Here is a 14,010-nt window from a genome sequence, read left to right as displayed (position 1 = left end):
AATAATATATCTTTCAAAGTAATGAGTAAAAAGAGTGATATTGTTGGAATTGAAAGAAAGGAATCTCATTTATCTCATTTTTGAGGAAGAACCAACAGACTTCATTTGGGATGAACAGACAACAGTGATTTCGAGGAGTCAAATTGAGGTGATGGTGTCATTGATAAAAATAGGAAAATCAAGCAGAGTAGTTCATTTCAATCAATCAACAAACATTTATTAAGCACTTACTAAAGGCCAGGCATTGTTCTAAGCTCTGAAGATACAAATATGAAAAACTTGCCTGAAGGAGTTAAACAATCTAATGGAGTAAGATAAAGAGATTCTGAAAAATAGGGGTGAGAGAAGGTACCTGCCACAGGAGAGGTAAATCAGAGAAGTGTCAAAATAGTGCAGTCAAGTGAGAAATGAGAAGTCTGAGCTGAGCTCTCTCCTTAAATGAAGGTTTGGAGTTCAAGGCCCCACTTTTCAGTCAGAGAAGCATAGATAGTGATGAGATGGAATAGCAAGGCTATTAAGATTTTATAGGATGGTGAGATTATAACAATAATGAGCTTCCTAGGGACTGGAGGTTTGGAGCTCTTTCCTTAAATGGAGAAAGAGGATTAGTTGGGTTTGGACATATTGAATTGAATTCCAAGTTGAAATATCAAATTAGCATTTGGAGATACAGGAATAAAATTAGATGAGAGATAAGGATGGAAGATATTCATTCAATAAATATTTTATACGTAAGGTATCATCTTTAGATGATAGTTGATGACAACAGACAGAGAAAAAATGCAGAGTCAAGCACTAGACAAAAATTAGATCTTCAAAATAATCGTAGAGTATGTATGGGTGGTAAAGAAGCCAGGAAGAAGAGAAAACCAGGATGCTATTAAGTCATGGCAAGCAAGGGATGAGCAAGTTCAAGGAGGGGATGGTCAACTATGTGAAATGCCAAAGAGAGGTCTAGAAAGAAGACTGAGAAAAATATGTGGGCTTAGCAAGACCCCCAGTGAGAATTAAAATATTTCCCATTTACTCTTTTGCAGAACCTGGAACTTCACCCTGGGAAATTCAGTTCACTGCTTAGTCTATTTCCCCTGGGTCCTTCATTTCTACTTCCCTTATACTTATAGGGGAGACTGTCAGAAGTTGAACCCCAAACATTTATTGGTACCAGGCTGAGGCACTAAACTTTTGGGGATATATTAAAATCTTAATTCCACCAGAAATATTTCTGAATTCTATTATTTCTATGAATATGTTTAGCCAAGACAGCCACATTAGATAGTGAGCTCCTTGAGGGCAGGGAATTTCCTTTGTTTTTCTCTATATTCCCAGACCTGAGTGCTTGGCACATAGCTTAATAAATGTATATTGATTCACTGACTGTACTGACAGGACCTGATGATGCTTCATTTCCCTTTTCCTCTTTTGTCTGAAGAATGTAATGTTTCCATGTTGTCATCTAGTGAGTTATAAATTTTAATGTAAATTTATTCAAGTTTACTATGATGCCCTGAGTAAAAACCTAAAACCAAATGCAAACATTTTATCTTTTCTTTTCTAATTAGATCTTGACCCTTTTCCACCAGAGGAACGAGTGGAGGTAAAAGTGAAAGAGGGGATAGGCCTTGTTCTTCTCTGTGATCCTCCTTACCACTTTCCAGGTATGTTTAGTGTATGCTTCTGAGCAGCTATGGAATGATATAGATAGGATAATAAATAACCTAAGAAATAATCTATATTAAATTATTTCTAGCATGATGTTGCCATGATTACGTTTAAGTTTAAATCCTCAATTCATCAATTACAATTTATTGTTAAGGTTTTTTTAATAATCATTATTTAGCAATATACTGTGCCATGTTTTAAAATTCTCCCCCAAGCTTCATTTCCAACAGTTGGTGTCAAGTAGCACAATTATATAGAATCTCTTTTTTTCTTGATTCAAGTTATTTTAGGCAAATCAGTAACTGACTTTTCATATGAGATAGATGAGGTCCTGTATTTCCTTAATGCATCCCTCTCAAATACTATTTGAATTTTATTGGAATCTTATATTTTCCATTAGTTGACTTCCCTTGCTCTACAGGGAAGAGATACCTTCTTTGGTTCTAGTTCCCAGACTCAATCCCTCCTTTTGCTCCTACTGGGGAATAATCTCTTAGAAAGAATTTTTAAAAAAGGGGAAAAGCAGCTCTACAAAACTAACCAACATATCAAAAAAAGTTTGACATTATATACAGTGGTCCATATTTATAGTCCCTCACCTTTTCAAAAAAGTGGGGAAAAAAACTACTTCTCCCTTCTTTGATATCAAATTTAGTTATCATAATTTCACAGCATTCAATTTCTATTTGTTGGTTGTTCTTCCCATTTACATCATTGTAAGTATTGTTTTGGTTCTGTTTACTTCACCTTGCTTAAGTTCAAATAAGTCTTCCTATGCTTTTCTGTTTTGACCATTTTCACTGTTTCTTCCCACAATCATGTGCACATTTTTTTTTTCTTACCTATCCCCCAATCAGTGGATATATACTTTGTTCCTGGTTCTTTACTACTACAAAAAAGTGATCTTTAGAGTAGTCTGGCTAATATAAGACTTGAAAAAAAATCATTGACCTCCTTGTGGCATGTGCCTAGCAATGAGATCTTTGGGTTAAAGAAACTGGACAATTTGATCATTTTCTTAAAATAATGTGCCCATATCTCCAGAATCTCTCCAACATTAGTAACCTTTTGGTCATCTTTCCTAATTTTCTGGGCTTACTTTGGCTTGAAATTTCTCATCTTTATTCGTAATTTGGAACAGTCTTTCGTATGGTTGTTAATGGTGTCTAATTCTTCTCTTGGAACTGTCTATTCTGAACCTTTTTCTTTTTTTAAATTGGGGCATTGCTTTTAGCCTTCAGAGAGAGTCAGTGTAGTATAATTGATAGAGAGCTGGTTTTGAAACCAGGAAGACCTGGGTTCAGCTCAGCCTCTGACAGATACTGCCTATGTGACACTAGGTAGTTCAATTAATCTCCCAATGATTTATTCAACTCTTTAAGACTCAGAGGTGAAGAGAAGTTGCAAACCTGTGTGGTCAGATGAAGTTTCCTCAGGGAGAACTGCCAATGAAATCACAGGTCCAGCTCCTACCTTTATTGAATTCACGGGTTCTTTTCCTTCTAAATTTTTTTATTCTGATTTTAATGAACCTCAATTAAAACTACGGTGTGCATCTACAAATAAATGTCCATATACAAAATAGAAAAGAAAAAGAGGATTCAGCATGAAAAATGCAAATTTCTATTATGTGTTTAGTTTGCTTTTTTCTTATAAGTACTTGTTTGTGTTTCTCTCTGACCTTCCTTCTCCTCTTGAATACTTCAAAAATACTTCAATGACCCTCTTTTCTTTTTCTTCCGACAGCCCTATCACTAGCTCCTCTATCACTCTAAACCTGAGGTGGGGGATTATAGAGTCCTTGATACTGGCCCTCTAACTTTGAAACAGATGTAGACAAGATTGAACCTATTCAATCTCTTTTCCTTCAAGCCTGTGCTGTGACCTCTCCCAAATCCTTTCATCTTTCAAAGGCTGACAGAAGCAGTATCTCCTATTTCTTGAAAGGTAGAGTGAAGCTGAACAGTGTTTAGACAAAATCACTGCAGCTGCGAAGAATACAAGATTAGGTCCTAGGCAAAAACCTCCTCATTTTCTTGTGTTCGATGCTTGGTTCATCCAGGCTGCAGGGGAAGTGATACTGAGTGAGTGCTACAAGTATTAAAGTTTTAAGCAATGGTTTTGTCTACCTATGTGGATTTAACTGTAAATATTTTGTATCTGGCATATAATTATTTTATTGGGGGGGGTTGTTGGAGGATTAATGAGGTTTGGAGAATGTGAGTAAGCCACTATGCCGATCACATGACCCAATAAAACTTTTTTGTTGCTGCTAGATTAAAAAAATTTAGAACGAGAAAGAACTTCAGAGATTGTTGAGTCTAAACTCTTCATTTTATATATGAGAAAAATGAATCCTTGAGAAGTTAGATAACATGCTAGGATAACAGAAATAAATGTTAGTGTCAAGTTTCAAACTCAGATCCTCTGACTACAGATTCAATACTATTTTCACTATGAAGAAGTGGATAAAGAGACTTGACATGATATAAAGAAACAATCTATGGTGGACGGAACACAATTTTCAAGTCGCTCAGATAAATTTGTTTTTAAAAAATATTACTTTTTTATTCTGAATATAAATGAATATTTAAAAATAAGAACATATTTACATACATAAAGCAAGACACAAAAAGAAGGTTTTATAAAAAATGTGAATCTTCATTTCACAAGACTAGTTTTTTTAAAAAAGTATGTGATGAGTTCTGTGTTACTTTCAAAACTATTCTGTTTCCTTCTAAACTTCCTTTTTTTTCTTCTGTGAATTAAAAAATGTTATAACGTACATTTCTTGATATCACTTTGTCTAATTCCCCATCTGATACTCTTTGCCCCATTAGATGAGAGAAAGTAAAGGTTTTTAAAATATTTATCTATTTTAATTTTTGTCAGTTTCTCTTTTTAAAATTTTGAATTCAAATTCTCTCCCTCCTTCCTACCCTTCCAACATTGAGAAAAGATAAGTAGTATGGTATCAAGCATACATGTGAAATCACAGAAAACATGTTTCCATATGAGTCATTTCACAAAAAAGCAAGAAAAATAAAGAAAGTAAGAAAACTATAGTTCAATTTGCGCTCAGAGTTCGAATTCTGTCTCTGGAGGTGAGTAGCATCTTTCACCATGAGTCCTAAGGAACTGAATTGGATCATTGTATTGATCGGAGTAACTAAGTCTGTCACAATTGACCATCATTATAACATTGCTGTTACTGTACATAGTGCTGTTCCAGTTCTGCTCACTTCATTTTGCATGAGTTCATATAGGTCTTTCCTTGATTTTCTGAAACCACTCCCCTCATCATTTCTTATAGCACAATAGTACTCCATCAAAATCATCAACTTGTCCAATCATTCCCCAACTGATGGCCCTCCTCTCAATTTCCAGTTCTTTGCCACCAGAGAAAGAGTTGCTATAAGTATTTTTCTACATATACATCCTTTTCCTATTGAATCTCTTTGGGATACAGACCTAATAGTGATAGTATTACTGGATCAAATGGTATGCAATTTTTAATCCTTTGGGCATAGTTCCAAATTGTTCTCCAGAATGTTTAGACCAGTTCAAAGCTCCACCAACAGTTTATTAGTGTACCAATTTTCCTTCATCCCTTCCAGCATTTGTCATTTCTGATAGCTGCGAGGTAATACCTCAAAGTTGTTTTAATTTGTATTTCTCAAATTAATAGTGATATAGTGCATTTTTTCATTTGACTACAGATAGCTTTGTTTTTTTCTTTCTTCTGAAAACTGCCTCTTCATATCCCTTGACAATTTATTAATTAGGGAATGCCTCTTATTTGTCATAAATTTGATTCGGTTCCCTATATGTTTGAGAAGAGAGGCCTTTATCAGAGAAGCTTGCTGTAGATGTTTTTGATATTACTTCACTGTCTATGATAATTTTTATCAAAAATAATTTCCCTGAAAGTATTGTGGGGATTTTTCCTTAAATGATAAGAAGTATCTATCTAAAACCATTAGCAAGCATTATTTGTAATGGGGATAAGCTAGAAGCCTTCCCAAAAGGATCATGAGTGAAAGAGGGATGCCCACTATCACCAATATTATTCAGTATTGTATTAGAAATGCTAGTAATAACAGTAAGAGAAGAAAAAGAAATTGAAGGAATCAGAGTAGGCAATGAGGAAATAAAACCATCTCCTTTTGCAGACAATATGATGATATACTTTGAAAATCTTAAAGTTTCAATTAAAATGTTAGTGAAAACAATAATTTTAGCAAAGTATCAGGATGTAAAATAAACCCATATAAATTATTAGTATTTTTATATGTCACCCACAAAACCCTACAAGAAGAGATAGGAAGAGAGAGCCCATTCAAAATAACTGTAGATAGTATAAAATACCTGGGAATGTACCTACAAAAACAAACTCAGGAACTATACGAACATAATTATAAAAACACTTTTCATACAAATAAAGTCAGATTTAAATAATTGAAAAAATATTAATTGTTCATGGGTAGACAGAACCAATATAATAAAAATGACAATTTTACCTAACTAATCTATTATTCAATCCCATCCTAATTCAGTTACCAAAAAATTATTTTACTGAAATTGAAAAAAAAAAACACAACAAAATTCATTTGGAAGAAAAAAGGTCAAGAATATCAAAGGAATTAATGGTATTAAAAAAGTAAAGAAAGGAGGTTTAGCAGTGCCAGATCTTAAAAATACTGTAAGGCAGTAATTATCAAAAATATCTGGTACTGACTAAGAAATGGAAAGGTAGATCAGTGGAATAGAATAGACAAAGAATACATACTAACAAATAATTATCATAACCTTGTGTTTGACAAATATAAAGATCTAAGCTTTTGAGAGAAAAATTCATTTTTTGGTAAAAATTACTGGGGAAGCTGGAAAGCAACCTGGCAGAAACTGGGTATAGATCAATATCTTACAAGATAAAGGAGGCTACATGATGTAGATACAAAAGGAGATAGTATAAGAAAATTAAAAGAACATTGAACATATTACCCATCAGACTTATGGATAGGGAACAATCTATGAATAAGAGAGGACACTGTGAGGTGTAAAATGGATAGTTTTGATTACATTACAAAGGTTTTGTACAAATAAAACCAACAAAGCCAAGATTATAAGGAAAATAGAAAATTGGGAGAAAATTTTTATGGACAGTTTCTCAGATAAAAGTCTCATATATCAAATATATAAAGAACTTTGTTAAAGTTATAAGAATACAAGTCATTCCCCAATTGATAAATGATCAAAGGATATGAACAGGCAGTTTTTTGATGAAGAAATCAAAACTATATATACATATATAGTCATATGAAGAGGTGCTCAAACTCACTATTGATTAGAAAAATGCAATTAAAACAGCTTTGAGATTTCATCTTGTACCTATTAGATGGGCTAAAATGATAGAAAGGGAAAGTGAGAAATATTGGAGGGAATATTGAAAAACTGGACACATTCACTGTTGGTGGAGAACAATTTGGAATTATGCCTGAAGAGTTATAAGACTGTGACCCAGAAATACCACTATTAAGTCTGTTTCCCAAGGTGATTAGGGAAAAAGGGAAAGAATTTGCATGTTCTAAAATACTTATAACAGTTCTCTGTGGTGAACAAAGAACTAGAAACTGAGGGGATGCCTGTCAATTGGGGAATGGCTAAATGAGTTGAAATATAAAATTCAAATGGAATACTACTGTACTATAAGAAATGATGAACTGGTTGATTTTAGAAAAAAACATGGAAAGACTTGCGTGAAATAATGAGTGAAATGAACAGAAACAAGAGAACACTGTATACAGTAACAGCTATAATATTCTAAGAACAACTTTGAATGACTCATTTTGAGTATTATAAATACTTGAAATTAACCACAAAGGACCTATGAAGGAAGTTGCTATTGAAATCCAGAGAAAGAACGGATAAATAGAAGTATATATAGTATGATTTTACACAGACATAGATGCACACACATATTTGTGTCTAATGGTAGCTTTCTCTAGAGTGGGGTGGAAAGGGAGGAAGGAAAAAAATTAAAAATGCACAGCAGAGCACAAAAGAAAACTTAGAAGGACGAGGAGAAAAGCAGGGTAGCTTTGAAAACAATGTGTAGTAATTTACGTAGGTTTTTTTTTCTAAAAAATAGTATGAAATGGAAATTCATGTTTTTATATTGAAAACTCTTTTTATGTTGTGCTGTGTACATGGAAACATTCTCTTTTTTTTTGTCTTTTTGAATTTTAGTTCAAAACAAATAAAAACTTTAAAAAACATAGTTTCCTCGATTATCTCTTTTAATTAGATCTATTTGTGCTTTTTCTTTGATGGATCATGGTTGCTAGCCCTGCTTTTTTAAAGACTTCAGCTGAAGCATAATAGATTCTATTCCAGACCTTTATTTTAACTCTGTGAGCATATCTTTCTGTTTCAAGTATATCTCTAATATATTACACAACATCAACAAACATATTGTTGGATCCTGGTTTCTAATTCTGCTATCTGCTTCTGTTTTATGGGTGAGATCATCACATTCATATTTACAACTATTGCTAATTCTGTATTTCCCTCTATCCTGTTTTCTTCTATTTATTCTTCTCTTTCTCTCCTGTTCCTCTTCCCTTATTCAGAAATCAGTTTTGTTTCTGACCACTGTTTCCCTTTATCTGCCTTCCCTTTCATCATCCTCTCCTTTCTCCTATCCACTTCCTTTCCTGTTTCCCTGTTAGGTAAGATAAATTTCCATACTCAAGTGAGAGAACACACACACACACACACACACACACATACACACACACACGTATTGGGGATGGGGAGGTGGAGGAATTAAAATTGCCCATTCTAAAATAAAAGAGACTGAGGGAAATCTCTGAGCCAATGGCACTTTATTAAAGGGTCCATGGTCCCCCTCCAGTGAAATGGACCTTAGATCTTCCTCTTGATCTGAGATGCCTTCTCCTTCCAGGATCCTGTTTTTATAGGGTTAGATATCTAGACATTCAAGAATGGCTATGTGAAATAGAGAATCATTTCATATATTGACATATGATGCATAGGCTAAAATAAGCAAAACAATGTATCAGCAGGGTCACAGGATGGGCAAAGCATGGGGTTGCTCCACTAAGTTGTCATAAGATGGTCCACCTGCTTGTTTTGGACAAGAGAGAATAGCCTGGATGTATAAAAATAAATTGTAGTAATTTCCATAGAGTTGAATCATGTCCACCGTGGCCTGATCACCATGACAAGGAAAAACAAGGATGGGGGGCCTCTTGTTAACTCTCTATGATTAAGCAAGTGAACTTACAATCTGCAGCTCATAGCTGTGGGGCCTAATATACAGAACTTATAATCACTACCCCTATGGAATCAAATTAAGTTGAGTAATACTGATTGGAATAGAGTATGGGTTCAAATTAATTATTTCTCACATGTATGTGTTTGTGACCGTGTGTATGTATACATATATACATATACATACATATGTGTGTATGTGTGCATATATGTGTATGTGTGTATACACATACTTCACACTGCTCTGCCTCACTTAAATCCAATTCACTTGCAAGTCTAGATATCACCCTCCTCATTGGTCTTCTTCAAGAACAAAGGATAGACAAAAATCTGTGAGAAGTAGTAGGTTTCCCCCAGGGGACCCAGAAGGCTGGTTCCAGTTGGGCAATGCTACTATTTCCTCTTCCTCCTGCTCCTCCTCTTTCTCCTCCTTTTTCTCTGTCTACATGGGGAGTCATACCCTTACATGTGGATGGTCTGTCCAAAGGAATATAAATTTTGATTGCTTTATATTTTGCAAGGTATCTTGAGGTTTGGGGGTCCAGATTTTTTTCTTCTCTACTTATTTATTCTATCATCATTTTGTTTGTTTTTGTTTTTTAAACTGGAACAATTAACTTTAGTGTTCCATGTGGTTTCATTTATGATTTCTTAAAATATATCTCTGGAAAACCAGGTTTTGAAAAAACCCATTGGGGTTCAAGTGGAGCCACTTGTCTCTGCTTTTAAACCCAAGTCTCTCTAGCTTTCACTGATTAGCCAACAATAGGCCCCAGCCCAAGCCCCACTTGCTCCTTGTTTGGGTTTTGATGGCTCAGAGTAAGTATAAATTGCAGTTGTTTCTATTCTGGCCAGAAACCTTGAGGGGCTTCCCCTTTCTGATTGATTTGAAGGCAAAGTAGGCCATCTTTTGCCTCAATTCTTCGCTAGCTTTTAACTTCTGAATGGGTTTTGCCTCAGACAAACTGAGACCTGGGAAACATTTTAGCTCAAAAGGTCAAGATCTACATGCCAGGCCATTGCCTGTCTTCCTGACCTGTGTCTTGCCACTGGGCTCTGATTACTCTGAAAAACAGAGTGGGGCTAATGACTTTACACAGCTCTGCCTCACTTGAATCCAATTAACTTGCAAATCAAGACATCACCCTCCTGATGTCATTGGTCCTCTTTGAGAATGAAGGATGAACAACACACACACACACACACACACACACACACACACACACGTGCGTTCACACACACGTCTTTTGGTCTTTCCTGTCACCATAGTAGCTTTATATATCCAGGTTCTTTTTTGGTTCTTTTTGGTTGCTTTCTCATTTTTCCAGCCAATATCATGACTTTAATCTTTATTTTAAAGTTGGGTTCTGCTCACCTGGGGATAGAGAAGTGCTGTCCTAAGCTTCACACACACACACACACACACACACACACACACACACAGAACAATTTAGAAGAGAATGAGATTCAAACATTGCCTACCACCATCTTCTATTTTCTCCTTCACAGTAAAAGTTCTTCCCTGCATGTCTCTTATATGTGAGATAATTTCCCCCTTCCCCTCTTTAAGCAAGGCATCCCTCTTTCTCCACTCTTCTTTTTTTTTTTAGGAACATCCCAATATAATCAATTCATGCCATGCCCTCTGTCTATGTAGACTGCTTTTAATTGCCCTAATAATATAGTTCTTAGGATTTACATGTATTATTTTCCCATATAAGAAGGCAAACAATTTGACTTTATTGAGTCTCTTATGATTTCTCTTTCATGTTTCCCTTTTTATGCTTCTCTTGAGTCTTGTGTTTGAATGTCAAATTTTTTTATTCAGCTCTGGTCCTTTCATCAGGAATGTTTGAAAATCCACTATTGCATTAAATATCCATTTGTTTACCTAAAGGATTATATTCAGTTTTGCTGAATAAGTTATTCTTTTTTTTTATAATTCTAGCTCCTTTGTCTTCCAGTACATCATGTTCCAAGCCCTCTGATTCATTTAATGTGGAAGCTGTTAAATTTTATGTGATCCTGACTGTGGCTTCATGACACTTGAATTGTTGCAACATTTTCTCCTTGACCTGGGAGCTCTGAAATTTGGCTATGATATTCCTGGGAGTTTTCGTTTTGGAAATCTCTTTCCAGAGGTGATCAGTGGATTCTTTAATTTTTCTACTTTAACCTCTGGTTCTAGAATAACAGGACAGTTTTCCTTAATAATTTCTTGAAATATGATGTCTAGACTAATTTTTAGACTATTTAGACAATTTCTCCTTTATCTACTTTCCCTGTCAGTTGTTTTTCTGATGAGATATTTAGCATTTTCTTCTTTTGTATGCTTTTGACTTTGTTTTATTGTTTCCTGATATCTCATGGAGTCATTAGCTTTCCAATTCTAATTTTAAGGAATTATTTTTTTCAATGAGATTTTGTAGTTCTTTTTTTGTTTGGCCTGGTATTCTTTTTAAGAGTTCCTTTCTTCAGTGAATTTTTGTGCCTCTTTTACAAAGCTATTAATTTTCTTCCTAATTTTCTTGTATTACCCTAATTTCTTTTCCCACATTTTCCTTTACACCTTTTATATCTTTCTTTAACTTTTCCAAGAATTTTTGTTGGGCTTGTGTCCAATTAGCATTTTTCTTTGAGGTATTGTTTTCTTCTGAGTTTGTCTTTTGATCTACCCTGTCACCATAGTAGCACTTCATAACCAGGTTCTTTTTGTTCCTGTTTGCTAATTTTTCTAGACAATTTCTTGACTTTGAACTTGATGTTAAAATTGGGTCCTGCTCACCGAGGTGTAGGGAGGTGCTGTGCCAAGATTCAGGCTTTTTCACTCTGCTATTTTCAGAACTAGTTCTGGAGGTCTGCAAGTTTTGTCTGCTTCCAATTTGGTGTGATTCAGGGAAAGGTGTGGTCACTGATCTTTTGGTCCATGCTCTAGTATTTACTCAGAAAGGGTTCCTGTTTCTCTGTAGTTGCCAGTGATTTACCTCTTCTCTGCCTTAGAACTGTGACCAGGGCTTCTGCTGTCTTGTGACCGATGACCAGCATTCCTCTCTGCCCTGGAGTTGTGGCCTAGAATTGCTTATGGGCAGTTATAGAGTTCCCAATCAATGTCAGTCATATCCAATACCAGCAAAGAGTCCCTTGTAATATCTTTCAGACCAGTTTCCGTCCTTAATGTCTCTGAACTGATAGGTCTTGAAACTGTCACAGCCACCCCTAAGACCTGCCACTGGTGTTGTCATTGTGTGCAGTCCAGGTCAACCCCCATTCTCATATCACAGACCTATCCTACTCACTTCCTAAGTTGTCTTAGGCTGGAAAAAATGTCTCACCCCAACCTTTTGTTGACTTTGCTACTCCAAAATCAGATTTGAGACTTTTTAAGGAAAATTGTTTGAAGGAGAATGTTGGGAAAATTTGGCTGGCTTGTTGCCTGTAATGTTGACTCTGTACTAAATAAGTCTCTGCTTCAGGTCATTATGGAGTTTGGATTTGCAATAATATTTTTATACTGTATGATGTTTTCTTTGATGTACTCATTCTTTCAGCTTTAATTCATGAACTGGGGCTTTACAGCAAAGCCAGGCTCTTCCCCAACTGTACTTTTGAATGAAGTGGTTAGCCCTGCTTATTTTTACCTGTTGCCCTATTTTATCCTGCAGCCCCTGGATTTTTGCACTTCCCATAGTAGACCTCCTTAGATATTTGAGGTTCAGAGATTCTTGATCATTATTTGGTTTGGGGTGAACTTGTAGTTGGAGTAAGGATGTGGGATCTTGCAAGCCTTCCACTTGTTCAGGCAACCAGTTGTTTTGGCCAGAAGTGCCCTTGGGGGATTGATTTTCATGATATCTCAAAAAGGGAAAGATTCTAAAAGAATGCATTTACCAGAAAAGGCAAATGAGAGAATACCAACAACTATTGACCCATGGGATTGCTTTCATTAATCTCTATAAAATCTTTATGACAACAAGTTTTACATTTCTCAAGGCTGTCCTTCACTCAGGTATGAAAAAAAGAACAAATATGAAGGATTTCCTTCTTCAGTCTAGATCTTTAAAGTCATATAAGTGACTGAGAGATAAAAAGAACATAAGATCTTGTGAGATGTAACAAGGTGACGTACCAAAAATGTTTGGCAAAAATCACAAAGCTCTATATGAATGTCAGCTATTTTGCATTTTTTATCAGCTGATTTTTTAAAAAAAGAATCTGATGCAAAATAAAATATAAATTTATAGGTTTTATTTAGTCCAAATATCTTCCATATGTACATTATAGTTGTAAAACTTAAACAGATTCAACTGAGGAAATACCTTTAACAATTCACCAAATATTAACAAAAAGCAAGATGTAAAATGGGGAGTCCTATGTTCACATCTAGCCTTCACCAGTGTCCAACTAAAAAGATTATCCGTGGATGTCCAGGTTCTCAAATTGCTCCTAGTCACAGATTACATTGTGTTAAGTGAATCAAATGTTTAAACATTACGAAGTCTCCTCAGTAAAATCCATAGTAATGGAAAGATAGTGTTCTTACTCTCCAGAGTAGAAAAATTGAGTGAATAAAATTGCATATTGCCCTATTATATATACTTGGATAGGCAGTCAATCAAGTTATTCCGCTAATAGCTTTACATTGGACAGTACTGGGAGGAGACTGGGCTGGGTCATATTTGAAAAGCTTCTAGTTTTAGTGATCCCATGGTTTTTATTCTTCTAAAACCCCATCTCTAAGGCTCCAGTAAAGTTGTATGGCAATGAAAAATTGAAAACCACAATCTCCAGAGAAATATCATTGCAAATAACTTAAAAGATGCATGATGGATAAAAATAGAGTACAGCACACTTCATGACTTGTGGTATAAATGGCCACATACATGGAGTAGAGTAAGGGAATCAGGATGTAAGGGAAAGGTGCTGAATTTGGAGTCAGCAAGTTTGAGTTAAAATCTTGACTTGGATACTTATTACTACCCTGGGCATATTTCTTAACCTCTTTTTGCTCAGTTTCTTAATTTGTGAAATGGAAATCATAACACCAGTAGAAGT

The 14,010-nt window shown here is 35.1% G+C and overlaps 1 protein-coding gene across 3 annotated transcripts in view; it reads left to right on the top strand.

Moving 5' to 3' along the window:
- The window catches only part of CNTN1 (contactin 1), a 284,489-nt gene that overhangs the window by 118,716 nt on the left and 151,763 nt on the right, over positions 1–14,010 (top strand). For all 3 annotated transcript variants that reach the window (XM_072654328.1, XM_072654329.1, XM_072654330.1), the window contains one exon: positions 1,563–1,658. In XM_072654328.1, coding sequence (XP_072510429.1) covers positions 1,563–1,658 — 96 coding nt within the window. The remainder of the gene's footprint in view (positions 1–1,562; positions 1,659–14,010) is intronic.

This window comes from Notamacropus eugenii, chromosome 3 (genome assembly GCF_028372415.1).
Source record: "Notamacropus eugenii isolate mMacEug1 chromosome 3, mMacEug1.pri_v2, whole genome shotgun sequence".
Lineage (NCBI taxonomy): Eukaryota > Metazoa > Chordata > Mammalia > Diprotodontia > Macropodidae > Notamacropus > Notamacropus eugenii.
The sequence above is the reverse complement of the archived record's forward strand: the minus strand, read 5'-3'. Positions and strand labels throughout refer to the sequence as shown.